Genomic DNA, 26,707 nt, shown 5'->3' with positions numbered 1-26,707 from the left:
AATTGTCTATTGTTCTTGTCCTGGGGTTTTGTGTGCTGAGAAGAACGTGCTTATTCTCTACATCCCTGGCCCTGTATCATTAGTTATGTTAAATGTTACTGAATGTACTTTGTTGAGCTAGTGGGTTTGTGCAATGTTAATTTCAATTAGTTTATTTATTTGTAGATACAGTATTTGCCTTATTGTGATGTGCGATGCCATCCTCCTCCTCAGTTGCTGGAGTACGTGGGTAAAGGGAAGAGCATTGTGGATGTGGGTTTGGCCCAATCCCGTCTACCCCTTAACACACGCTGCCACTACTACGAACTGGAGATCACCGACGCAGGAGAGAAGTGCTACATCGCCCTGGGACTGGCACGCAGGGTACGTATCCTTATCATAGTATTATTTATGTCTTTTTTTGGCAGTAAAGAGCAAAAGGGAAGTAAGGAAGAGAAATGGTGTGCTAGAACGGCGGACATCATCTGGATTCGAACCCATTCCAGAGCACTGGCCTACATGTGTGCTCTGAAGGCAGCGGCAGTAACCGCTAGATCACCTCAGGCCACTTCCTCATACATTATCATCATCATTGTCATCATTCATTGCTATTATCACTAGTCATTATCTTCAGCATAATGAACATCAAGAACACTATTATCATCATCATTATCACCCTACATCCTCATTATCCAGCCTATAATGAGTCTATCTGAGTTTGTGAAACATGTTATACTTCCATAGCATTCTACGGTTCTTAATACAGAAATATCTAATTTACATAAGTATTCACACCCCTGAGTCAATACATGTTAAAATCACCTTTGGCAGTGATTACAGCTTTCTGGGTAAGTCTAAGAGCTTTGCACACCAGGATTGTACAATATTTATACAAACATTCTTCAAGCTCTGTCAAGTTGGTTTTTGATCAGTCATTTTCAAGTCTTGCCATAGATTTTGAAGTCGATTTAAGTCAAAACTGTAACTAGGCCACTCAAGAACATTCAATGTTTTCTTGGTAAGCAACTCCAGTGTATATTTGGTCTTGTGTTTGAGTTTATTGTCCTGCTGAAAGGTAAATTCATCTCTCAGTGTCTGGTGGAAAGTAGACTGAACCAGGTTTTCCTCTAGGATTTTGCCGGTGCTTAGTTCCATTCAGTTTCTTTTTTATCCTGAAAAACTCCCCAGTTCTTAACTGTAACGGCAGCCTTCCTCCTCTTCGTCTGAAGATGGTGTAGCAGGGATCGGACCAACACGCAGCGTAGCCAGTGCTCAACATGTTTAATAAACGAAACCGTGAACACTTACAAAAATAACAAACGTGGCAAACCGAAACAGTCCTCTCTGGTGAAATGAACACAAAGACAGGAAACAACCACCCACAAACCCCAACACAAAACAAGCCACCTAAATATGGTTCCCAATCAGAGACAATGACAAACACCTGCCTCTGATTGAGAACCATATCAGGCATACATAGAAATGGACAAACTAGACACACAACATAGAATGCCCACCCAGCTCACGTCCTGACCAACACTAAAACAAGTAAAACACACAAGAACTATGGTCAGAACGTGACATTAACGATTACAAGCATAACAATAACATGATGCAGCCACCACTATGCTTGAAAATATGGAGAGTGGTACTGAGTAATGTGTTGTATTGGATTTGCCCCAAACATAACACTTTGTTTTCAGGACAAAAAGTGAATTGTTTTGCAACATTATTTGCAGTATTACTTTAGTGCTTGTTGCAAACAGGATGCCTTGGAATATTCTTTATTCTGTATAGGCTTCCTTTTTTTTACTCTGTCTATTAGTTTAGTATTGTGGAGTACCTACAATGGTGTTGATCCATCATCAGTTTTCTCCTATAACAGCCATTAAACTCTTAACTGTTTTAAAGTCACCATTGGCTTCATGGTGAAATCCCTTAGCGGTTTCCTTCCTCTCCGGCAACTGAGTTAGGAAGGACACCTGTATATGTGTAGTGACTGGGTGTACCATCCAAGGCTTAATTAATAGCTTTACCATGCTCAAAGGGATATTCAATGTCTGCTTTTTTATCTACCAGTCTATCTACCAATAGGTGACCTTCTTTGCGAGGCATTGGAACACCTCCCTGGTCTTTGTGGTTGAAGCTGTGTTTGAAATTTACTGCTCGACTGAGGGACCTTATAGATAATTGTATGTGTGGGGTACAGAGATATGGTAGTCATTCAAAAAGTCATGTTAGACACTATAATTGCACACAGAGTCCATGCAATTTATTATGTGACTTGTTAGGCACATTTTTACTTCTAAACTTATTTAGGCTTGCCATGAAAAAGGGGTTGAATACTTATTGACATTTCAGCCTTTCATTTTTAATAAATGTGTAAACATTTATAAAACATAATTCCACTTTGACATTATGGGGTATTGTGTGTAGGCCAGTGACACAAAATCTCTATTCAAACAAAATGTGGAGAAAGTCAAGGGGTATGAATACTTTCTTAAGGCACTGTGTGAGCCACCCCCCCATCTGTTGAACAAATTCTGGATGTGCATTTGAAGATATTTGCAGGCCTCAATCCCGAAGGAATGGGTACCAACTGAAAAGATGGAATTAGGCTAGATGCCAATTAAACCTTACTTTTGGGGTGAAAAGGAGGTAAAAGGAAACTGGGGTAGGCTAGTTGTTTAACCAGTCAGTGTCTTTGGTCAAATGTTGCTGTCATGTTGCTTATCTCGTTAGCCCAGCCATGACGATCCTATCCTCTTTCAACTATTTCTCCTCCGCTTCAGTACCTACTTCCACCCCATTCCGAGTGATGGATGATGGAAAGGGGAAAAGTGAACAACAAATAAATAATGTGTCATTTGAACCCCTCATTTGGTTTTCCACAGAAAACACAGGCTGTTCCATTTACATGCTAACCCACCGTGCTAACATGACAGCAACACTGATTGAAGTGGAGTGTGGGAAATGTGCTGAATCGGACCAGGTCTCCACCTCACAAGATTACATACACTTATCGACCCTTCTTTTTCTTTTTTCTTTCTCTTTTTCTCTGTTCTCTCTAATTATCCATGTATCTCAGCTTTTTTCTTCTTCTGTTACTCAAGGCAAGCATTGTTTATTTCACTATTTCCAACTGAATGACAACTTTCACGGTGTGACAGTTTTCTAACCATGGCTATTTAGCCGCTAGGTAGCTGGGCATTTTTGTCTGTTGAGGTGGTTACCACTGAGTAGCACCATAAAAAGCAAAGTATACAGCAAAGTGTTTGCGTCCTCTGGGTTAGAAAGATCAAGTTGATAATATCATAGAAAATTCTGAAGCTGATATCCTAAATTAATTAATTCGGACCCTTTTCAACGGTGTGTCTCTCTTTATAATTTTATTACAGCGTTTATCTCCATATTGTGAAAATATCATCTGTCAGGCCGTTAAGAGGGCTTGTGTAATGACTGTCTGCTCAACACCGAGACACCTGAACTTGTTATGACATCAGAGATTTAATCAACATGGAATCTTCACATCCTGTTTAATGTAAATTAAAGTCCTCTTACTTCAGATATGTCAGTTATTTGATCAGATAAGAGAACCTGGAAATAAGAGCCCCTAGATACTGCTGGATCCTTGTGGAACTTTTGACTGCATCTGGAGCTCCCATTCTTGCAACATCATGAAGAGTTTCAAATAGGACACAGTTCAAATAGGCCTCCCCATTTCAGAAAACGAAGGAGAGTAGGGCTGCTCAACAACAAATGTCAGGAATTCCATAATAGGGCTTACCCAGGAAAAAAACACAAATTACTTACTCAGAGGAGAAACATCAGGATATCTGTGCTTCATCAGAATATGGAACAAAGCCTGAGGGTAAGAAGTAAATCTCAGCCTGTTTTTTGAGTGCTCCAACTCCTGTTTGTCATGAATTAGTCATTTTGGAAGTTTGTTCCATGTGTGTTGTAAGGATGTGTTGTACCCAGACAATGACAATGACTGTAAATCATCCATTGGGTGTTGCGGTAAAACCGTCCTGATGTTACGTTTGGCCATCTCATCTACCTTTGATCACGTCCACACCCTGAGAAGTGCCAGAGCAATGTTCATGTGGACGAGGACAAAAGAATAGAGCTCTGTGATTTCACTGATTCGTTTTCCTATGAATTGTTTTCTGGAGCAGTTTGCTGTTCTGGTGGGGCATCTTAAATCTATCAGTCTGCTATTCCTGAGGTTTCAGACTTCTCCACCTCCTATCAGGTCCAATGAGCCATCCTCTCATCACCGTGTTTATGTGAACCATTGTCTTTCACAGGAAAAAACAAAAGAGACGGACGTCATCCCCGTTCAGAAACCATTTACATTTTAGTAATTTAGCAGACTTTCTTTTTCAGAGCAACTTGCAGTAGTGCATACAGTGCATTCGGAGAGTTTTCAGACCCCTTGACTTTTTCCACATTTTGATACGTTACAGCTTTATTCTAAAATTGATTAAATAAATAAAAAATCCTCATCAATCTACACACAAAACTCCATAATGACATAGTGAAAACAGGTTTTTACACATTTTTTCAAATTTACTAAAAACAGAAATACCGTATTTAAATACAGTACATTCAGACCCTTTGCTATGAGACTCGAAATTGAGCTCAGATGCATTCTGTTTCCATTGATCATCCTTGAGATGATTCTACAACTTGATTGGAGTCCAGCCGTGGTATATTCAATTGATTGGACATGATTTGGAAAGGCACACACCTGTCTATATAAGGTCCCACAGTTGACACTGCATGTCAGAGCAAAACCAAGCCGAAGGAATTGTCCGTAGAGCTCCGAGACATGATTGTGTCGAGACACAGATCTGGGGAAGGGTACTAAAACATTTCTGCAGCATTGAATGTTTGGAACCACCACAACTCTTCCTAGAGTTGGCCGCTTGGCCAAACTGAGCAATCGGGGAAGAAGGGCCTTGGTAAGAGAGGTGACCAAGAACCCGATAGTCACTCTGACAGAGCTCTAGAGTTCCTCTGTGGAGATGGGAGAAACTTCCAGAAGGACAACCATCTCTATATCACTCCACCAATCAGGCTACTCCTCATTAAAAGGCACATGAAATCCCACTTGGAGTTTGCCAAAAGGCACATAAAGGAGGTGTGATGGTGTGGGGGTGCTTTGCTGGTGACATTGTCAGTGATTTATTTAGAATTCAATGCACACTTAAGTTAACCAGCATGGCTACCACAGCATTCTGCAGCGATACGCCATCCCATCTGCTTTGCGCTTAGTGGGACTATCATTTGATTTTCAACAGGACAATGACCCAACACACCTCCAGACTGTAAGGGCTATTTGATCGAGAAGGAGAGTGATGGAGTGCTGAATCAGATTATCTGGCCTCTACAATCACCCGACCTCAACCCAATTGAGATGGTTTGGGATGAGTTGGACCGCAAAGTGAAGGAAAAGCATCCAACAAGTGCTCAGCATATGTGGGAACTCCTTCAAGACTGTTGGAAAAGTATTCCAGGTGAAGCTGGTTGAGAGAATGCCAAGAGTGTGCAAAGCTGTCATCAAGGCAAATGGTGGCTACTTTGAAGAATCTAAAATCTAAAATATATTTTGATTTGTTTAACAATTTTTTGTTTACCACATGATGTGTTATTTCATAGTTTTGATGTCTTCACTATTATTCTACAATTTAGAAAATAGTAAAAACAAAAAATAAAACCCCTTGAATGTGTCACGCCCTGACCATAGAGAGCCCTTGGTTCTCTATGGTGTTGTAGGTCAGGGAGTGACTAGGGGGGTGTTCTAGTTTTCCTATTTCTATGTTGGTGTACTTGGTATGGTTCCCAATTAGAGGCAGCTGATTATCGTTGTCTCTAATTGGGGATCATACTTAAGTTCTCCATTGTTCCCACATGGGTTGTGGGATATTGTTTGTGTTTGTGCTGGTTGCACCACGTGAGTCATGTTTTGTTGCTTGTTTATGTATTTTGTTTGAAAGTTTCACTTAAATAAAAGATGTGGAACTCAACACACTGGTCTTGGTCCGACCTTTTCAACAACCGTGACAGAATGAGTAGGTGTGTCCAAACTTTTGACTGGTACTGTATTTTTAATAAATTGGCCAACATTTCTAAAAACCTGTTTTTGCTTTGTCATTATGGAGTACTGTGTGTAGATTGATGAGGGGAAAAAACAATAATAGCGTAAGAAAGTTTTGAAAAACTGTACATTTTTGATATTGGTCCCCTGTAGAAATCGAACCCACAACCCTGGCGTTGCAAGCGCCATTCTTTGTCAACTGAGTCCTATGGGACCACTTGTGGTAAAGGCAGATCATTGACAACTTTGACTCCTCTTTTTATTAGAGAATGACGGGATGGTGTGATACACATTCCTGTGTCACTCTCTCTGTCCCTCTGATTCTCGGTGAACATTTTGTTGATTTGCACTTGAGCAAGGATAAGAGCGTCTGCTAGCTAAATGACAAATATATATTTTTAATCCCTTGGTCATAATATCACTCAATTTTCTCTTCCTCCCATCTCTCCATTTCTCTATCTTTCTCCCCCTCCCTCAACCTTCCATTGCCTCACCTGTCCATCTCCATACGTCTCCACTATCCTACCCTTTCTTTATCAACTGTCCTCTCCCCCCTGTGTCTCTATCTCTCCATCTCTACCAGTAAAGCCCTTGGCACAAAAGTAGCTCTCTTCTCAATCTTCGCAATAAGAGTTAGCATTAGTCATTATCTAGTGGCTCCACAGTACGTCTTTGTTAGTGTGTGTTACAGTGAACAATACCAGCATAGAGGATAGGGCTGTTAGCTCCGGTGTCGTCATCCCCAGGTGAGGTTACCCACTGTGTGTTAAAGATTAGCATCTGAGTGTTTTGAGAAAGCTGTTTTATCAATGGATAGCGGTTTCTGTTAACGCCTATTAAAAAACAGTGTCTTCAGAGTAGCAGTGACTCATCAAAGTGTTTTATGGCTGCAAATCCAGACCCTTTTAATGGCTATTATCTGTATCAAAATATATTGCAGAGATAGAGGTGGAGTAGAGTGGGATGGGGGAAGAACTAGAAAGAATGAAGGGTTTCAACCTAATCTAAATGTTCTTATCGGTCCTGCATGAGGACATCCTTTGTATGGGCTGATGGACAGGGTGCACCCTGGGACTGGGAAAGACTGTGCCCCATTAAGTGTGACTCATCCTCAGATCTTATCAGAAACAACACTTGGCCTCTGTAGGGATTTCTGTTAAATCACCTGGGGGCTCAATGGAGCATTTGCAGGAAACTGAATCAATGAATCACACACACACACTATTAATCAGTATCAGGAAGGTGTCATTAGACATACAGTACGCACACCTCGTATGAGGGTCTTTCCACCTCAAAAAGCACAAGAAAGAAGATTCCAACACCCATCATCTTAGATTGGTCTGAAATTGTTTCTGTAGTTAGTAACAGATATGATTAGCATTCTTGAAATTTTGTTTACATTTTATTTTTGAGAAATTAAGCTAATCAATGGTATCCAAATTGTTAATTTTAATATTTTGGATACAGATAATATTCAATAAATATAGTACCCAAGATCCGATTTGGACCAAACTTCTTCCTACCAATGAATAAGACATAAGGAATCCCCCCAACAATTCAAAATCCACCCACGGAAGCCCCACACTCCATGCCAATCCCACCCCAACAAACAGTATATAATATCAGTTCTCTATGTTTGACAAGTAGTATGAAGCTGTGGCTTGGAGTATGGCTTCGCCATACTATGTCATGTATCCCCTATGAATCTGGTGACATTTTTTCCCCCAGCTCAGAGAAATTAGTAATTGAAGTCACTTGCATTATTTACCATAAAGTAGTGTGAATGTACCAGGTTTTGACCACTAAATGCCACTGATCTTACTATACCGCCACACTCTTTTATCCATTTTGCTGGTCTCTTGTGTTTATGAAATAGATCACAACATTTCCTTTGCAACTTGGGCAGAAAACCAATAGATTTGTCTAATTATTGAAAGAACTTGTGGTCATCCTCACAATTCAAGCCAGTCCTCCATTCAAGCAAATCTGTTTGTCTTTAACGCTTAATCTGTTTCCAGGAAATGGCCCCTTGGGTGTGTTGAGTTTATTATAACAGAATACACCCCTGATCACATGCAAACACAGTTCACTTTCATAGCAGCCACATACAAACAGCACGATCCCTTTGCTTGTTGTAATGCCTTCTCTTATCTACGCGCTCTCCTTCTCTCTCACCTTTTCTCTTTGCTTGTGGGCTTCAGTGCAGAACACATCAACAAATAAACCTTTCCAAGCCAAACCTTCATATCATAACCGCTAACTGCTACACACAGCCTACATCGTTTTCATCATATTATCTTACATCATAGTCAACATAGCTAATAGAACTAACGGATTAGTAAACCCGCTACAATCATGTAGTACAGTGTACAGTCATCGAGCACTTTAGCAGTTACACCGACGGGTCCTGGTGGCAATAAATTCATTAAATCAAAAGCTGGATTTAAGATGGCGCCGAAGAGGATGGCTGATGTTTTACATGCTCCTAACCAACTGTGCTAGTGTTTTTGCATTGTTATTTTTTTTACTTATTTTGTACATAATGTTGCTGCTACCGTCTCTTATGACCGAAAATAACTTTTGGACATCAGAACAGCGATTACTCACCTCAAACTGGAAGAAGCTTTTTCCTTTAACGAGTCCGACGAGAAGGATATACTGCTTTCCCAGGAACAGGCCCGAATCCCCATCATTTGCGTGAAGAAAAGACGGAGGAAAAAGTGGCGCAGGTCGGGCTGCCTTCTGAGAATCCGTAGGCGAACAAGTAAACTCCCACTGCCATCCGTTCTACTGGCTAACATGCAATGATTGGAAAATAAAATGTATGACATACGATTGTGATTATCCTACCAACGGGACATTAAGAACTGTAATATCTTATGTTTCACCGAGTCATGGCTGACGAAGACACGGATAATATAGAGCTGGCGGGATTTTCCATGCATCGGCAGAACAGAGAAGAAGCTATGTCTGGTAAGACGAGGGGTGGGAGTGTGTGTCTATTTGTCAATAACAGCTGGGACGCAATGTCTAATATTAAAGAAGTCTCGAGGTATTGCTCGCCTGAGATAGTGTGGTCTCCAGCTTATCATAAGGTACTCTATCTACCAAGAGAGTTCTCGTTTATATTATTCGGAGCCGTCTATTTACCACCACAGACCAATGCTGGCAATAAGACCGCACTCAACCAACTCTAGGCCATAAGCAAACAAGAAAATGCTCATCCAGAAGTGGCGCTCCTAGTGGCCGGGTACTTTAATGTAGGCAAACTTAAATCAGTTTTACCAAATTTTTACCAGCATGTCACATGTGCAACCAGAGGGAAAAAAACTCTAGACCACCTTTACTCAACACACAGAGATGCATACAAAGCTCTCTCCCGCCCTCCATTTGGCAAATCTGACCATAATTCTATCCTCCTTACAAGCAAAAACTAAAGCAGGAAGTACCAGTGACTCGTTCAATACGGAAGTAGTCAGATGGATGCTACGCTACAGGAGTGTTTTGCTAGCACAGACTGGAATATGTTCCGGGATTCATCCAATGGCATTGAGGAGTATACCACCTCAGTCATCGGCTTCATCAATAAATGCATCAATGACGTCCCCAACCGGAAGCCATGGATTACAGGCAACATCTGCATCGAGCTAAAGGCTAGAGCTGCCGGTTTCAAGGAGCGGGACACTAATCCGGACGCTTACAAGAAATCCCGCTATGCCCTCAGACGAACCATCAAACAAGCAAAGCGTCAATACAGGATTACGATTGAATCCTACTACACCGGCTCTGACGCTCGTTGGATGTGGCAGGGCTTGAAAACTATTACGGACTACAAAGGGAAACCCGGATGTGAGCTGCCCAGTGACGCGAGCCTACCAGATGAGCTAAATGCCATTTATGCTCGCTTTGAGGAAAGCAACACTGGTTCGTGCACGAGAGCACCAGCTGTTCTGGATGACTGTGTGATAACGCTCTCGGTAGCCGATGTGAGCAAGACCTTTAACAGGTCAACATTCACAAACGGATTACCAGGACGTGTACTCAAAGCATGATGTGGACCAACTAGCAAGGGTCTTCACTGACATTTTCAACCTCTCCCTGACCGAGTCTGTAATGTGTACATGTTTCAAGCAGACCACCAAGCGAAGGTACACTGCCTAAATGATTACCGCCGCGTAGCACTCACATTGGTAGCCATGAAGTGCTTTGAAAGGCTGGTCATGGCTCACATCAATAGTATCCTCCCGGGTACCCTAGAACCACTCAATTCATATACCGCCCCAACAGAGCCACAGATGATGCAATCTCAATCGCACTCCACACTGCCCTTTCCCAACCGGACAAAAGGAACACCTATGTGAGAAGGACCCTGGGACTAAACACCTCCCTCTGCAACTGGATTCTGGACTTCCTGACGGGCCGCCCCCAGGTGGTAATGGTAGGCAACAACACATCTGCCACGCTGATCCTCAACACTGGGGCCCCTCAGGGGTGTGTACTTAGTCCCCTCCTGTACTCACTGTTCACCCACGACTGCATGGCCAAACACGACTCCAACACCATCGTTAAGTTTGCTGACAACACAGCAGTGGTAGGCCTGATCACCGACAATGATGAGACAGCCTATAGGGAGGAGGTCAGAGACCTGGCAGTGTGGTGCCAGGACAACAACCTCTCCCTCAATGGGAGAGGTTGACAAAGGAGACAAAGGAGCTGATCGTGGACTACAGGAAAAGGCGGGCCAAACAGGCCCCCATTAACAGCGACGGGGCTGTAGTGGAGCGGGTCGAGAGTTTCAAGTTCCTTGGTGTCCACATCACCAACAAACTATCATGGTCCAAACACACCAAGACAGTCGTGAAGAGGGCACGACGAGGATCGGTCCCCAGACCCTCAAAAACTTCTACTGCTGCACCATCAAGAGCATCCTGACTGGTTGCATCACCGCCTGGTATGGCAACTGCTCGGCATCTGACCGTAAGGCGCTACAGAGGGTAGTGCGTACAGCCCAGTACACGACTGGGGCCAAGCTTCCTGCCATCCAGGACCTATATAATAGGCAGTGTCAGAGGAAAGCCCATAAAATCGGCAAAGACTACAGTCACCCAAGTCATAGAATGTTTTCTAGTCTAGGACCAAAAGGCTCCTTAACAGCTTCTACCCCCAAGCCATAAGACTGCTGAACAATTAATCAAATGGCCACCGGACTATTTACATTGACACCCCTCATTGTTTTGTACACTGCTGCTACTAGCTGTTTATTATCTATGCATAGTCACTTCAACCCTACCTACATGTACAAATGACCTCAACTAACCTGTACCCCCGCACACTGACTCGGTACCGGTATCCCCTGTATATAGCCTCGTTATTGTTATTTTATTGTCACTTTTTATTATTTCTTACTTTAGTTGATTTGGTACATATTTTCTTAACTCTTCTTGAACTACACTGTTGATTAACCTCTCTAGGGTATGTGGGACGGTAGCGTCTCACCTCGTCAACAGCCAGTGAAACTGCAGGGCGCCAAATTCAAAACAACAGAAATCCCATAATTAGAATTCCTCAAACATACCAGTATTTTACACAATTTTAAAGATACACTTGTTGTAAATGCAGCCACAGTGTCCGATTTCAAAAAGGCCTAACAATTATGTTAGGTCAGAGCCAAGTCACAGAAAAACATAGCCAAAGTGAGGAGTCACAAAAAGCAGAAATAGAGATAAAATTAATCACTAACCTTTGATGATCTTCATCAGATGACACTCATAGGACTTCATGTAACACAATACATGTATGTTTTGTTCGGTAAAGTTCATATTTATATCCAAAAATCTGAGTTTACATTGGCGCGTTATGTTCAGTAGTTCCAAAACATCTGGTGATTTTGCAGAGAGTCACATCAATTTACAGAAATACTCATAAAAAACATTGCTAAAAGATACAACTGTTATGCATGGAATTTTAGATCCACTTCTCCTTAATGCAACCGCTGTGTCAGATTTCAAAAAAACTTTACGGAAAAAGTACACCATGCAATAATCTGAGTACGGCGCTCAGAGACCAACACAACCCAAAGAGATATCCGCCATGTTGTGTAGTCAACAGATGTCAGAATAGCATTATAAATATTCACTTACCTTTGATGATCTTTATCAGAATGCACTCCCAGGAATCCCAGTTCCACAATAAATGTTTGTTTTGTTCGATTAAGTCCATCATTTATGTCCAAATAACTCCTTTTTGTTAGCGCGTTTAGCCCAGTAATCAAAATTCATGATGCGCGATCACTAGGTGCAGACGAAAAGTCAAAAAGTTCCGTTACAGTCCGTAGAAACATGTCAAACGGTGTATAGAATCAATCTTTAGGATGTTTTTAACATAAATCTTCAATAATGTTCCAACCGGATAATTTCTTTGTCTTCAGAAATCTCTGGCAGACCTCTGATTCAATCCCCTCTCATTCGCCCCCACTTCACAGTAGAAGCCTCAAACAAGGTTCTAAAGACTGTTGACATCTAGTGGAAGCATTAGGAAGTGCAACATGACCCCATTTCCACTGTATCTTGGATAAGCAAAGAGTTGAAAAACTACAAACCTCAGATTTCCCACTTCCTGGTTGGATTTTTCTCAGGTTTTTTCCTGCCATATGAGTTCTGTTATACTCACAGACATCATTCAAACAGTTTAAGAAACTTCAGAGTGTTTTCTATCCAAATCTATAAATAATATGCATATCCTAGGATCTGGGCCTGAGTAGCAGGCAGTTTACTCTGGGCACGCTTTTCATCCGGATGTGAAAATATTGCCCCCTACCCAAGAGAGGTTAAGGGCTTGTAAGTAAGCATTTCATGGTAAGGTCTACATTTGTTGTATTCGGCGCATGTGACAAATAATGTGTGATTTTATTTTTGTTTGACCTTGACTTGGAAGAGTTTCAATGTTTGTGTCAGGCTGGTGCGTGTAGCTGGTGAGTAAAGTCAGGCGCAGGAGAGCAGAGATGAGTGAAACAACGCACTTTACTCGACAGCACAAATTAAACAATTTACAAAGTGCAAAAAAGAACGGTTGCCACAGCATGGGTGATAAACAACACCCGGTACAAACCAGCCGGAACATACCGACCTGAACAAATAAAAATCACACACAAAGACATGGGGGGAAACAGAGGGTTAAATACATGACCAGTAATTGGGAAATGAAAACCAGGTGTGTGGGAAAACGAGACAAAACAAATGGAAAATGACAAATGGATCGGCGACGGCTAGAAGACCGCCGATCACCACCCGAACAAGGAGAGGCATCGACTTCGGCCGAAGTCGTAGCAGTTTGATAGCCGTAGTCAGCTAGCTAACATAGCAGCCATCTCTGTTTGAGTAGGCTAAACTAGCTAGCTAGCTAATTAAGTGAAAGTGAAAAAATACTATGAAATATAGCTCTCTTTCTCTCCCTCTCTTGATTCTCCTTCATTTTTTAAGAAATGTAAACTCAGCATAAAAAGAAACGTCCTCTCACTGTCAACTGCATTTATTTTCAACAAACTTAACATGTGTAAATATTTGTATGAACATAACAAGATTCAACAGCTGAGACATAAACTGAACAAGTTCCACAGAAATGTGACTAACAGAAATGGAATAATGTGTCCCTGAACAAAGGGGGGGACGAAATCAAAAGTAACAGTCAGTATCTGGTGTGGCCGCCAGCTGCATTAAGTACTGCAGTGCATCTCCTCCTCATGGACTGCACTAGATTTGCCAGTTCTCGCTGTGAGATGTTACCCCACTCTTCCACCAAGGCACCTGCAAGTTCCCGGACATTTCTAGGGGGAATGGCCCTAGCCCTCACCATCCGATCCAACAGGTCCCAGACGTGCTCAATGAGATCCGGGTTTTTCGCTGGCCATGGCAGAACACTGACATTCCTGTCTTGCAGGAAATCACGCATAGAACGAGCAGTATGGCTGGTGGCATTGTCATGCTGGAGAGTCATGTCAGAATGAGCCTGCAGGAAGGGTACCACATGAGGGAGGAGGATGTCTTCCCTGTAACGCACAGCGTTGAGATTGCCTTCAATGACAACGATCTCAGTCCGATGATGCTGTGACACACCGCCCCAGACCATGACGGACCCTCCACCTCCAAATCGATCCCGCTCCAGAGTACATGCCTCGGTGTAACGCTCATTCCTTTGACAATAAACGCGAATCCGACCATCACCCCTGGTGAGACAAAACTGCGATTCGTCAGTGAAGAGCACTTTTTGTCAGTCCTGTCTGGTCCAGCGGCGGTGGGTTTGTGCCCATAGGCGATGTTGTTGCCGGTGATGTCTGGTGAGGACCTGCCTTACAACAGGCCTACAAGCCCTCAGTCCAGCCTCTCTCAGCCTATTGCGGACAGTCTGAGCACTGATGGAGGGATTGTGCATTCCTGAAGTAACTCGGGCAGTTGTTGTTGCCATCCTGTACCTGTCCCGTAGGTGTGATGTTCGGATGTACCGATCATGTGCAGGTGTTGTTACACATGGTCTGTCACTGCGAGGACGATCAGCTGTCCGTCCTGTCTCCCTGTAGCGTTGTCTTAGGCGTCTCACAGTACGGACATTGCAATTTTTTGCCCTGGCCACATCTGCAGTCCTCATGCCTCCTTGCAGCATGCCTAAGGCATGTTCACGCAGATGAGCAGGGACCCTGGGCATCTTTCTTTTGGTGTTTTTCAGAGTCAGTAGAAAGGCCTCTTTAGTGTCCAAAGTTTTCATAACCTTGACCTTAATTGCCTACCGTCTGTAAGCTGTTAGTGTCTTAACAACCGTTCCACGGGTGCATGTTCATGAATTGATTATGGTTCATTGAAAAAGCATGGGAAACAGTGTTTAAACTCTTTACAATGAACATCTGTGAAGTTATTTGGATTTTTACGAATTACCTTTGAAAGACAGGGTCCTGAGTTATTTTTTTGCTGAGTTTATTTGTTCAAAACTGTTTAACTATTGTCTTTATCTCTTTGAGTCAACTACCCACAACGTTTTATACACTGTAGTGCTAGCTAGCTGTAGCTTATGCTTTCAGTACTATATTAATTCTCTGATCCTTTGATTGGGTGGACAAAATGTCAGTTCAAGAGCTCTGATTTTGTATTGAAGTCAATGCACCCAGAGGAGGACGGAAACAAGCTGTCCTCCGGCTACACCATGGTGCTACCCTACAGAGTGCTGTTGAGGCTACTGTAGACCTTCATTGCAAAACAGTGTGTTTTAATCAATTATTTGGTGACGTGAATATATTTAGTATAGTTTTATCAAAACATAGCTTTTTTAATGTTTCACTATAAAAAAAAATATGAAATTCACTGAGGAGGATGGTCCTCCCCTTCCTTCTCTGAGGAGCCTCCACTGGTTGTTGGGCTGGGTTTGGCATGGGTGTGTGGAGGGTCCGTGGGTGGCTTTTTACAATTTTTTTTACTCATTGGTAGGAAAAAGTTTGGTCCACATCGGATCTTGGGTACGATATTTATTTAATATTATCTGAATCCTATCAATTAAAATGCCAATTTTTGGTGCAATCAATTAGCTTAATTTCCCAGAGATAAAATGAAATTTCAACAAAATAATGTTTCAGGACTGCCAGTCTTACCATCTCAGATTGTTCTGAAGTTGTTTCTGTAGTTAGAAACAGTTGGGTGTCATGGCTTGCTGAAATGACGATTCATGAGTAAAATGAGCTCCTTGACTTTGTATTGACGTGTTATATTCATTTCACAGAATTATCCCAAAAACAGACACCCTGGCTGGAGCAGGGGTTCCATAGCCTATCATGCAGGTGAGTGTCCTGAGTCATGTAACGTCTGTTTGTCTGTCCTTCTGCAAGTGTTTCTGCATGATGGCTTGGTTGGTTGTTTGTTTGAATGCGTCTGTCTCTGTACCTGCTTGCCATACACTAAACATGTGACTACTGTAGTTTAGCATGATTCTAATTATTGGTCAGACAGACTCCTGCCTTGAGACGTGCACATAAGTCAAACTGTCATACAAATATCCCATAACCCAAACTGTGACACAAATCTCCCATCGATGTCAATGTATGTCTTCTCTAAAGCCATCTTATCCTGGTTTATCTCAAGTTAGAATTCGGCCCACAGTGTCATAGTGGTGAAAGCCTTCAGTTTATAGGGAGGAAGCAGTCAACCTCATACTGTATTGAACAGAATGTATCCTTTCCAAACTGTATGAAAGGCCTGTGTGGTGTAGCCCTTGGCTAACCTATAGAGGGAGACGGAAAGAAAAAGAGAAGTGGTCAAACTCAAAATATATCCTACAGTACATAGTGCACTACTTTTGACCAGAGCCCTATGAAGGGAATAAGGTGCTATGTGGGGCTCAGCCAGAGACTGAGAGAGGAGTTGTTCAAGTCAGCATGTATGGTAGGATACCCCGATCAGTGTGTTTTTCTTATGATAAGCCTGTGTGTTTATCACTGCTTATCTGCCAAAGTGGTGATTAGGTGAAACCCCACCTAGCGATCTCTTCATGTTTCATGTGTTCCATGTCATTGTTTCCATGGGGATACGCCCTTTCTCTTCCTATAATCCACCCTAAGGATGAGACACATTCCCCCTGACCTCTGGTTGATAGTCATCCATTCCACTGGCCAGGGAGGTTGATATGAGGACAAGTGGAGTTTAAGTTCATGTTTTGAGGCCAGGCACACCACCCTAATAAGATTATTTTTTTCTCTTAATCACAATCAACTTTTTAACAGTTGAATGTACACAAATATAATACTTTTTTGTATTCAAATTGTTCTGAAATATTGTATAACATATGCAAATAAGGTCATATCTCATTAATTATGCACATACTGTATTTGCATATACCACAAATACATGTTTCTCGACACTGGAGGAAGTCAGCCTAAATATTTGGGTTTCATTTTGTTAAGAAACTCCATGACCGGACTTACTCAGACAAGATTATGGATAAATACTTTTAAAATCTTTCTATCTGTAAAACACTAAAGACATATATGTAAAATGCTTTTTTGGCACATTTTACAAGAATAATTGCTCTATAATCTTTGGAGAACAACATATCAACAATTCCCTTTGAATAGTTATGGAGAATATATCTAAGGATAACACACAAACTTTTGTCAATGTGTAAATGCTTCTGAAGTTTTTGTTGGCATGTGGGAAGAGAATGATTTTCGGGAAACGGCAGTTAAATATAAGTACACTGAATTAGCCTACCAATCATCAAACGTCTGTTTTGACCCAAAATATTATTTTCTAAATAAGTTACTAAATATAGTCCAGTTTGTAACATTCTCTATGAAATGGGCTTTAAAATTATGTGTGAAATAATGGATGTGTTATACTGATTATACAAGATATTAAAAACACCTACTCTTTCCATGACATAGACTGACCAGGTGAATCCAGTTGAAAGCTATGATCCCTTATTGATTTCACTTGTGAAATCCATTTCAATCAGTGTAGATAATTAAAGAAGGATTTTTAAGCCTTGAGACATGGATTGTGCATATGTGCCATTCAGGATTAATGGGCAAGACAAAATATTTAACGGGGTATGGTAGTAGGTGCCAGGCATACCGGTTTGTGTCAAGAACTGCAACGCTGCTGGGTTTTTCACACTAAACAGTTTCTCATGTGTATCAAGAATGGTCCAAGATCCAAAGGACATCCAGCCAACTTGACACAACTGTGGGAAGCATTGGAGTCAACATGGGCCAACATCCCTGTGGAACGCTTTTGACACCTTGTAGAGTCCATGCCCCAATCAACGAATTGAGGCTGTTCTGAGGGCAAAAGGTGTTCCTAATGTTTGGTATACTCAGTGTATGTCCATTTAAAAGTGGTTAAAATTAATGAAATATTGATTACGGTAGTATGATAAACTAAGTTGTGGACATTTTTATCTGTACTTTTTTAAAGTACTCATATTAAAGGACAAAAATACCCCAAAAATCTCAATTTATAGCTAGATTCAATAATGTAATTTTTTCTGCCTGTGGTATCCAGCCTTAAGCACACAGGAGTAGGAGTCTCACTCATTTTGAAGTTCTGGGTTGGACTCACTTCCTTTTCAATGCAGGAGATTCATAGAAATAGGACTTTTCTTTTTGCCCTCTGACTGAATTTGCATGGAAATGCAGAATGATGGCTCTCATTCACATACACACACGCTCACCCTTTGCTCATAGATCTCTCATTCCTTCTTCTCTCTCAGATGATGGGAAGCTTTTCCAGGGTAGTGGGGTGGGAGACGCCTTTGGCCCTCGCTGTTTTGAGGGGGACGTCATGGGCTGTGGCATCATGTTCCCACGGGACTACATCCTGGACAGTGGAGGTGAGTTGAACAATAGGCTGCTGCCATCTTATACTGTAAAAACTCCCCACTTACATTTGCTGCTTTCTTTTATTCTCCAAAGACATTGTTTGTTTCATGGTTGTCTGTCTCATAAGTTATGTCTCCTCATCTCCATGTCTATCAATCTGTCTGTGTCTGTCTGACCATATTGGTGTGTCTCCCTCAGATGACAGTGACGACGGGGACTTGGAGGTCTGGCCCAAGCAGCGGCGTGTCCAGAACGAACTCTACATGAATGATGAAGACGAGGAGGAGGATGGGGAAGAGCAGGAGGGGAGTAAAGTCATGGTGAGAGACGTATCTTTTGTCTACATCAGCAAACCTTCAAACAGGGCCAGGTCATTAGCTCAGTGGGAAGCAGGGGAGAGGAGTTATGACAAAGTAGTTATGGGGTTTTAATGTGATACTTGGTTTGATATGGGAGTTGTCAAACAGTAGGCACTGAAGTGGAAATTGGCAATTTGTGTTGCTCTCCTGAATTGATTAAAATGAAATGTAGCCCAACCCTGGTGTGAATATTAACTCACTGTCGCCCCCTTGTGTTGTGCCAGGTGTTCTTCACTAGGAATGGGAAGGTGGTGGGCCGTAGGGAGGTGGCAGTGCCAGCAGGAGGGTTCTACCCTACCATCGGCATGATGAGCACCGGGGAGAAAATCAGGGTTGACCTGCACCCCCTCAGCGGCTGAGAGAGGGAGAGGGGGAGAGGGTGAAGAGAGTAGCGACATGATGATGATAGACCAATCCCAAGTCTGCTGTAGGGGAGTGTTTGGAGTTATCACTCCAGTGCAGTATCCCTCCGCTTCACATCACTCCTGGATCCAGCATGTTGCCTGGGATGTCCTACCTCGGTTTAGTTTACTCTGGTTGACTCCTAACATAAAATGAAACTCATGCTACTATATGGTAGGAAGATGGGTATTATTCAAAGCTGACATTACAATATAATACTGCATGGGTGCCTCAAAGTGCTTACTGTTATCATGTCAATAGAAAATACTATAAATGGTTCAAAGGGAGATCGCTGGACCAATCCCAGGTCTTTAAGCAGCAATCAGTCAAATCTTATTAGTTTAACTCTATTTTGAGATTATTAGAGGAATTCATTCAAAATGCTGTAACATAAACCCGCAGCCAAGAAATGCAACTCTCAGGTATGCCAAAATCCAAATGACTGTAACGACTATGATGCTGTGTTATGTCTATTTTTTCTAAGACTCATGATGCCATATCCTTTTATCAAAAGCACTTTATTCTAGATATAGTGGATTATGATGCACTACTTTTTGTTTATCATTTCTCTGTTCTTTCTCTTTTGGGTTATTTTATTGGCGAATGACAGGTTAAATAAAATACTTGATCAACAACATTTGTATTTGTTTTGATTCATCATCTGTAATAACAGAACTGTACTCAAGAAAGCAATGTGCTAATTGATTTGATTTCAAAAGGGAAGACCATGCACTGCACTCACAACTGTTCTTTACAGAGTACCATTTGATTTCATATTAATCACCAATTGGGTTCATTTAATCTTACAGATCATAGATATGAATGCGTCACCTATAAATTGTGCAATTGAATGCAATGTTTAAATGCCTAACTAAAGATGAGAATCTATTTCTATACAACGGCCCGCTTTGTGTGATTTTTATTGTCACTCCATGAGATGGCTGGCTAGTGTTTTCATAACATGTCATTTGGCTAATTGAGCCCGGGATTCAATCGGGACTATGTTAGATCCTTACTGTGATTATTTTTGACTATTTTAATTGAAAACAAACAAATATGTAGCTTCTACGCAAAGAGCAATTTCTCAAGCAAGAATTTTGCTAGGACTGTCGGAGTGGTCTGAGTGGGGAGGGTACAATTGAAAACTAGCTGTTATTGGTAGAAAGGTTTGGAACTCTGTCTTATTGGTCTATTAACTAATTTGTCACCAGGCAGGCCAAAACTCCATCCCACCAAAACGGGCTGAAATGTCAAGCAGTCTTTTCAAACAGCTCTTACACTGAAAGAGCATTATCATTTTCACAATATTATTCCAACCTGTGTGGAAATATACAGTACCAGGTTTGAACACACCTGCTCATTCAAGGGTTTTTATTTTTTTACATTGTAGAATAATAGTTAAGACATCAAAACTATGAGAACACATATGGAATCATGTAGTGTCTGAAAAAGTGTTAAATCAAAATATATTTTATATTTGAGATACTTCAAAGTAGCCACCCTTTAACTTGATGACAGCTTTGCAGACTCTTGGCATTCTCTCAACCAGCTTCATGAGGTAGTCACCTTGAATGCATTTCAATTAACAGGTGTGCCTTGATAAAGTTAATTTGTGGAATATCTTTCCTTCTTAATGCGTTTGAGCCAATCAGTTGTGTTGTGACAAGGGAGGGGTGGTATACAGAAGATAGCCCTATTTGGTAAAAGACCAAGTCCATATTATGGCAAGAACAGCTCAAATAAGCAAAGAGAAATGACAGTCCATCATTACTTTAAGACATGGTCAGTCAATCCGGAAAATGGCAAGAACTTTGAACGTTTATTCAAGCGCTATGATGAAACTTGCACTCATGAGGACCGCCACAGGAAAGGAAGACCCAGAGTTACCTCTGCTGCAGAGGATACGTTCATTAGAGGTACCAGCCTCAGAAATTGCAGCTCAAATAAATGCTTCACAGAGTTCAAGTAAACAGACACATCTCAACATCAACTGTTCAGAGGAGACTGCATGAATCAGGCCTTCATGGTCGAATTGCTGCAAAGAAACCACTTCTAAAAGGACACTAATAAGAAGAGACTTGCTTGGGCTAAGAAACACGAGGACATTAGACCGGTGGAAATCTGTCCTTTGGTCTGATGAGTCCAAATTTGAGATTTTTGGTTCCAACTGCCGTGTCTGAGAAGCAGAGTAGGTGAACGGATGATCTCTGCATGTGTGGTTCCCACCGTGAAGCATGGAGGTGGTGTGATGGTGCTTTGCTGGTGACACCGTATGATGTATTTAGAATTCAAGGCACTTAACCAGCATGGCTAGCGCAGCATTCTGCAGCGATACGCCATCCCATCTGGTTTGCGCTTAGTGGGACGATCACTTGTTTTTCAACAGGACAATGACCCAACACACCTCCTGGCTGTGTAAGGGCAATTTGACCAAGGAGAGTGATGCATCAGATGACCTGGCCTCCACAATCACCCGACCTCAACCCAATTGAGATGGTTTGGGATGAGTTGGACAGCAGAGTGAAGGAAAAGCAGCCAACAAGTGCTCAGCATACGTGGGAACTCCTTCAAGACTGTTGGAAAAGCATTCCAGGTGAAGCTGGTTGAGAGAATGCAAAGACTGTGCAAAGCTGTCGTCAAGGCAAAGGGTGGCTACTTTGAAGAATATAAAATATATTTAGATTTGTTTAACACTTTTGGTTACTACATAATTCCATGTGTTATTTCATAGTGTTGATGTCTTCACTGTTATTCTACAATGTAGAAAATAGTCAAAATAAAGAAAAACTCTTGAATGAGGAGGAGTGTCCAAACTTTTGATTGGTAATGTATATAAAACACAGGAAATCACGTTTTTGACTGCACTGGGCCTTTAAAAAGCTGCACCGTCTACAAGGTCGATTGGATTGAATCCCAGCCTTAGGTCATGTACTGAAACAAGACAACAGATGTATCAATGATAGACCATTTATTATTTATTTCAAACATATTTTGATTTAAAATTCCAAGATACGAAAAATGTTTGGTCCTCCTTAAAGTAAGGTATAAAACATAAGGGTAAGTTTAACAATCTGTGCATTTATCCAATTTTCAAAATTCATTATAAAATAGGATGCTTTTAAAACAATTTAAAACAGGCACTGTGTCAAAGGACAACTAAAAACATAAATCCAGGAAGGTAAAGGACCCAAAAACTCAAAGTACACTGTTGGTTTACTCGGCCATGATCAATTTACCACATTCTTATCACAAGCCTTTTTTGATTCTCAAGTATTATCAAAGAGATGAAGCGACTGCTTGTGATCATTTTAGAACGTCTCTTCTCCTATTATCCATCTGGCAGTGGTATGGACTAGTCCACTTAAGTACCTGTGAAGCAAAGGCTATATAAAGCATCTGATTTGCAAATACAAACATGCATATTTATTTGAGAGGCTTTCCTGTCAGAAGTCCTTAGTCTTTCTTCATCAACAAAAAGCGAAATGTTAACATAAGATAATTTCCAGTTTAGAGAATGATATAGCCGATGTAATCTTTCCTAGATTATATAAAAGATGTGTCATATATATCGTAACTGTATTCACTTCCAGTTTAAAAAAAGACACAGACCAGCCTTAACCAGTGTAAAAAAAAAACATGGAAAACAGTATTCAATGCTTTCAATCTAAATCGGCTACAATCTACCACTCCCTTCTATCAGGCTCCCTCAGAAAACAAAAGAATCAGGCTATTTGGTTTTATGTAGTGTAGTAAGACTGATTTATTGCTAACTTTCCTAGTGTGAATGAAACAAACAATCAAAATGATCACAGATTGTACCCAAGCAGAGAAAAATTCAACAAGTGGGTCCCCATGGTTTTATCCCTGCACTTTTAAAAACTCCCTGGGTTATATATGGTGGACGGGGAGTACTAGGGACAGAATGTGTTGGTGTGCATATCCAGTCTAAATCCAGCCAGATTCAGAGTGGAGTGTCTGTTCAGACATCATCTTCCTCCTCCTCCTCTTCCTCATAGTAGCGGTTCCTCTTGATCATCTCCTCTACGGTGAGCTGCTCGCCCTCCCCCCCCTCCTCCTCGCCCTCCCAGAAGCCCACATCCTGGGAGCTGCGGTTGTGTTTGGGCTGCGGGGACAGAGAGGGAGACGCTGAGATATCCGGAGAGGCAGATTGGCATTTCAGAGAAGCCTCTTCTACTTCTTTTCCTCTCTTCATCGGCTCATCTCTCTTCTCCTCCTGTGCCGCCGGCAGACTCTCCACCTCCTCCTCTGAGCTGGTCTCTTCATCCACCACACTGCCGCTGGGCGGGGCGGGCTTGCGCTCAATTTTGCTCTCCTGCCTTTCCTCCTCTCTCTCCCTCTGGGGTTTTGGTTCTGGTTCCCTAGGCATGGAGCGGCTGTCCTCCAGTGATCCCCTCCTATCCAGCAGGGATTTGAGGGGTCGGCGGGGCTCCCGTGGCCCGAGGGCATTGGTGGTGGTGAGGCTGGGGGCCACCGAGAAAGGCCGACTTCGCTCCTTCAGAGACGAGCTCCTCCTCAGGCTCTTCAGCTCGGTCCTGTCGTGGCTCTGGGTGGACAATGACACCTCGCCCTCTGGGGGCCACTTGGCTCTCCAGGGCCGGCCCACACCACTACCAGCCTCCAGAATTTGAGAGGTCCCAGCATCGCTGTCAGCAGGAGGGGGCCAGGCAACCCTCAGCTTGCGGGCCTCTGGTATTTTCTCGGCGCTGGAGAGTTTCTCAGTGGAGGTAGTGTGGCTGCGTGTCTCCAGAGAGGCAGTCAGGTCCGTCACCTTGGCCAGGGGAGACTCCTCTACCGTGGGGCTGGGCTGCTTGGCTGAGGAGGCTGGAAGGGACACCGCCGCCACTCTTTCTGCCTGCTCCTTTGGCTTCTTCTCCACCTCCCGGTCTACTCCCTCTTCCTCCTCCTCTCCCTCGGCACGGGGTGTCCACAGTTCCTTGTGGGGCCGGTGGCCGAAGCCTTCGTCGTAGTTGCCTTTGGCCTTGAACAGCTGGCTGAAGTGGGGATTGCAGTAGACATTACCGTGCAGAGAGGCGTAGTTTCCCAGACTGTACAGCAGAGGGCAGCAAAGAACCAGAAAAACATACTTTAGATACATGCAGACACAGGTTACTGAAAGCAGTACTGGATTTACTTGACATTTCATACAAATGTACATTCAAAAGTAATGTTTCTCTAATGTTTCTCTTGTGATAAATTCGATTAAAAAAGCATTTTGTTAAGATACTGTATTATGATGCACGATACACAATACTGTTTTTGCATGTTCTTTGTTCTTTCTCCTATGGTTTCTAAATGTTTTGGAATGGGAAATGTGTATAATGTTATTATATAATGTTATTTGAAGTGTCCCGTGGGGAGCGAGTGTCCCAAGTACCTGAGCTTGGTGTTGCAGTGCAGACAGCGGAAGCAGGAGGTGTGGAAGATCTGGGTGTTAGCCACCAGCCTCTCCAACGGGTACACCGTCTTCAGGCATGCAATGCACGTCTCCCTCACGGGCAGGCAGAACTTCTACACACAGACACTAAGAATTTACCTTTCATACACTGCATAGTGTTTGTCAGTAACAAGTCTTGTCGTCAGATTTTATAGCGGTCCTATCGATTTCCTTGATAGAATACATGTTGTACGTGTCATTGTGATGGAGGTTATGGAGGGGACTCACCCTGGCTGCCTTGGGCGGGTCACTGTGGGCTGAGGATGGAGAAGAGGTACTATCCTTAGAGGTAGGTGTGTCCATGCCATCACCTGAAACAGACCAAACACACAACATACCAGTGAGACTACAGGGACTCCATCTTGGCTGCAGAGGAAGTCAGTGTCACAGTTGGGCAGAGCAATATAATAATAAAAAAAGGGAGCCTGGCTTTTCACAAAAAAATCTTGAGACGAGAGAGACGCCTAGACACAGAGCAGTAACTCAGGGTAATAACCCAGTCGGGGTTTCACCCCTCTCTGCCCTTTAACATAGATTACAGAGGACCAATCAGAGGCGAGAGCAGCTGGGTGCGGTTCTGTCCTCAGCATCCCCAGCCGAGAGCTGTGGGGGATGACATCATGGGAGATAGGGAAATTAAAGCTGACTCACCATTGGTCTCTGCTACAGCAACTTTTCTGCTGTAGGACTCTAAAGCCTGGCTCTGAGAGAAAGAGAGAGAGAACCTGTCAGCAAATCAAATATACAGTACAGCTTGTTCACCCATGTACAATTGTACATAAAAATCAATATGAAAGAGATTACTGCCACTGTGTATTCATGTTTTAAAGCAGGATTTTTAGGACACTTGTAGGAGTTTATTTACTTACAGCACACCAGCTTTCATTGGTTTACAGTTTTTATCAGTTTAAACGCTGCTCCCCTATCCAATTAACTAATCTTCACACACAGTGTATCGTTTATTTCACAGACTCACACTGCATGTTCCCTCTGTCGCTCTCTCGCTACACACCTCAACACCAAATTTTTCAGACTCGCCACACGCACGCACACAGACACGCGCGTAGGTACTGACCACAGCCACACCACTAGGGGGCACATTCTCCTTGAGGCTGCCGTCCTCTCCCTCTAACTGACTGGCCTGCAGACGAACAGAGAGGTCGATCAGTAAACAGTGACAAAATGTTTAACAATATACAAAATATTTTACAAAATATGTGAACTAAGATCTGTCTTTCTTTGACATGAAACTTTTCCCATGTACACTATCCTTGTGGTGAGACCAAAGCTTCTGGACTATTAAACAAGAGTAGAGGATCACTTCTTTCTAAAAAAAAAAGATTTTTAGGTCTGGTGACTGAGTCCACAGTGTCTCTAGCTTCTCCTAAACAAAGGAGACTAAACAATGTAAAGAGAGAGGAGTGTTTAAAAGACAACCGACCAAAATCCCACTATTTTACCATGCCTGCTTTTTACTACCAGCTTTCTCGTATATACATCTGAAAGGGGTAGGGGGTAAAAAAGAGTCAATTAAAACCCACCTAAAGACCTAGTCATGATTCCTGCATTTTCACAGACCCTGTAACCAAAGTACAGGTATTGGGTCTGTGTGAATGGTTCTCTGCTTTTTTGCAGGTCAATTCATTAACACTTCAATTGTTTAATGCCTCCCTAATTTGACATCTAAACAGCCCCCATGGTTTAACACTCCCCACCCCTTCCAATTTGCCAGTTACCCACTGGTATGTTTAAAAAGGGAGAAGTGGTAAATAAGGCTGTTTGAAAGGGGTGGGGATATTATATATATTTTTTTTTACAGGTAATATACCACGTCTTCTGTACGAAATGGGTATAATAAATACAAACTCACAGTGCGTGCTAGTGGGCCCTTTTTGGTAACGGCTGACTGGTACTTGGCCATTCTTTCCTTCAGGGAGGTGGTCTCCAGAACTCGGTCAGGGGATAACACTGCGGGGAAGAAAGAAAATCACACACACACACAGGTTAGCATCTACAAGGTTTCTTGATCCTGATCCCCCACCTAGCTCTGCTGCAAT

At 42.4% G+C, this 26,707-nt stretch overlaps 2 protein-coding genes across 6 annotated transcripts in view; one reads left to right on the top strand and one right to left on the bottom strand.

The window, feature by feature from the left end:
* LOC120061984 (SPRY domain-containing protein 3-like) overlaps positions 1–19,830 on the top strand; it is a 52,384-nt gene extending 32,554 nt beyond the window's left edge. Inside the window, exons 7-11 of one of the 2 annotated variants that reach the window (XM_039011774.1) lie at positions 214–363; positions 15,842–15,899; positions 18,326–18,445; positions 18,633–18,754; positions 19,018–19,830. In XM_039011774.1, the coding sequence (XP_038867702.1) occupies positions 214–363; positions 15,842–15,899; positions 18,326–18,445; positions 18,633–18,754; positions 19,018–19,152 (585 nt within the window). In that variant the 3' untranslated portion in view covers positions 19,153–19,830. The remainder of the gene's footprint in view (positions 1–213; positions 364–15,841; positions 15,900–18,325; positions 18,446–18,632; positions 18,755–19,017) is intronic. The other variant, XM_039011782.1, reaches the window with a different exon arrangement.
* A 2,316-nt stretch (positions 19,831–22,146) lies between these two features.
* The window catches only part of LOC120061955 (LIM domain and actin-binding protein 1-like), a 28,230-nt gene continuing 23,669 nt past the window's right edge, over positions 22,147–26,707 (bottom strand). For 3 of the 4 annotated variants that reach the window (XM_039011743.1, XM_039011749.1, XM_039011755.1), the window contains exons 6-11: positions 26,521–26,618; positions 25,663–25,791; positions 25,302–25,353; positions 24,879–24,961; positions 24,591–24,724; positions 22,147–24,261 (exon numbers count right to left, since the gene is read on the bottom strand). In XM_039011743.1, coding sequence (XP_038867671.1) covers positions 23,175–24,261; positions 24,591–24,724; positions 24,879–24,961; positions 25,302–25,353; positions 25,663–25,791; positions 26,521–26,618 — 1,583 coding nt within the window. In that variant the 3' untranslated portion in view covers positions 22,147–23,174. The remainder of the gene's footprint in view (positions 24,262–24,590; positions 24,725–24,878; positions 24,962–25,301; positions 25,354–25,662; positions 25,792–26,520; positions 26,619–26,707) is intronic. The other variant, XM_039011763.1, reaches the window with a different exon arrangement.

This window comes from Salvelinus namaycush, chromosome 2, assembly GCF_016432855.1.
Source record: "Salvelinus namaycush isolate Seneca chromosome 2, SaNama_1.0, whole genome shotgun sequence".
In the NCBI taxonomy this organism is placed as follows: Eukaryota; Metazoa; Chordata; class Actinopteri; order Salmoniformes; family Salmonidae; genus Salvelinus; species Salvelinus namaycush.
Note: the sequence above shows the minus strand (reverse complement) of the source record. Positions and strands in the feature narration are given on the sequence as shown.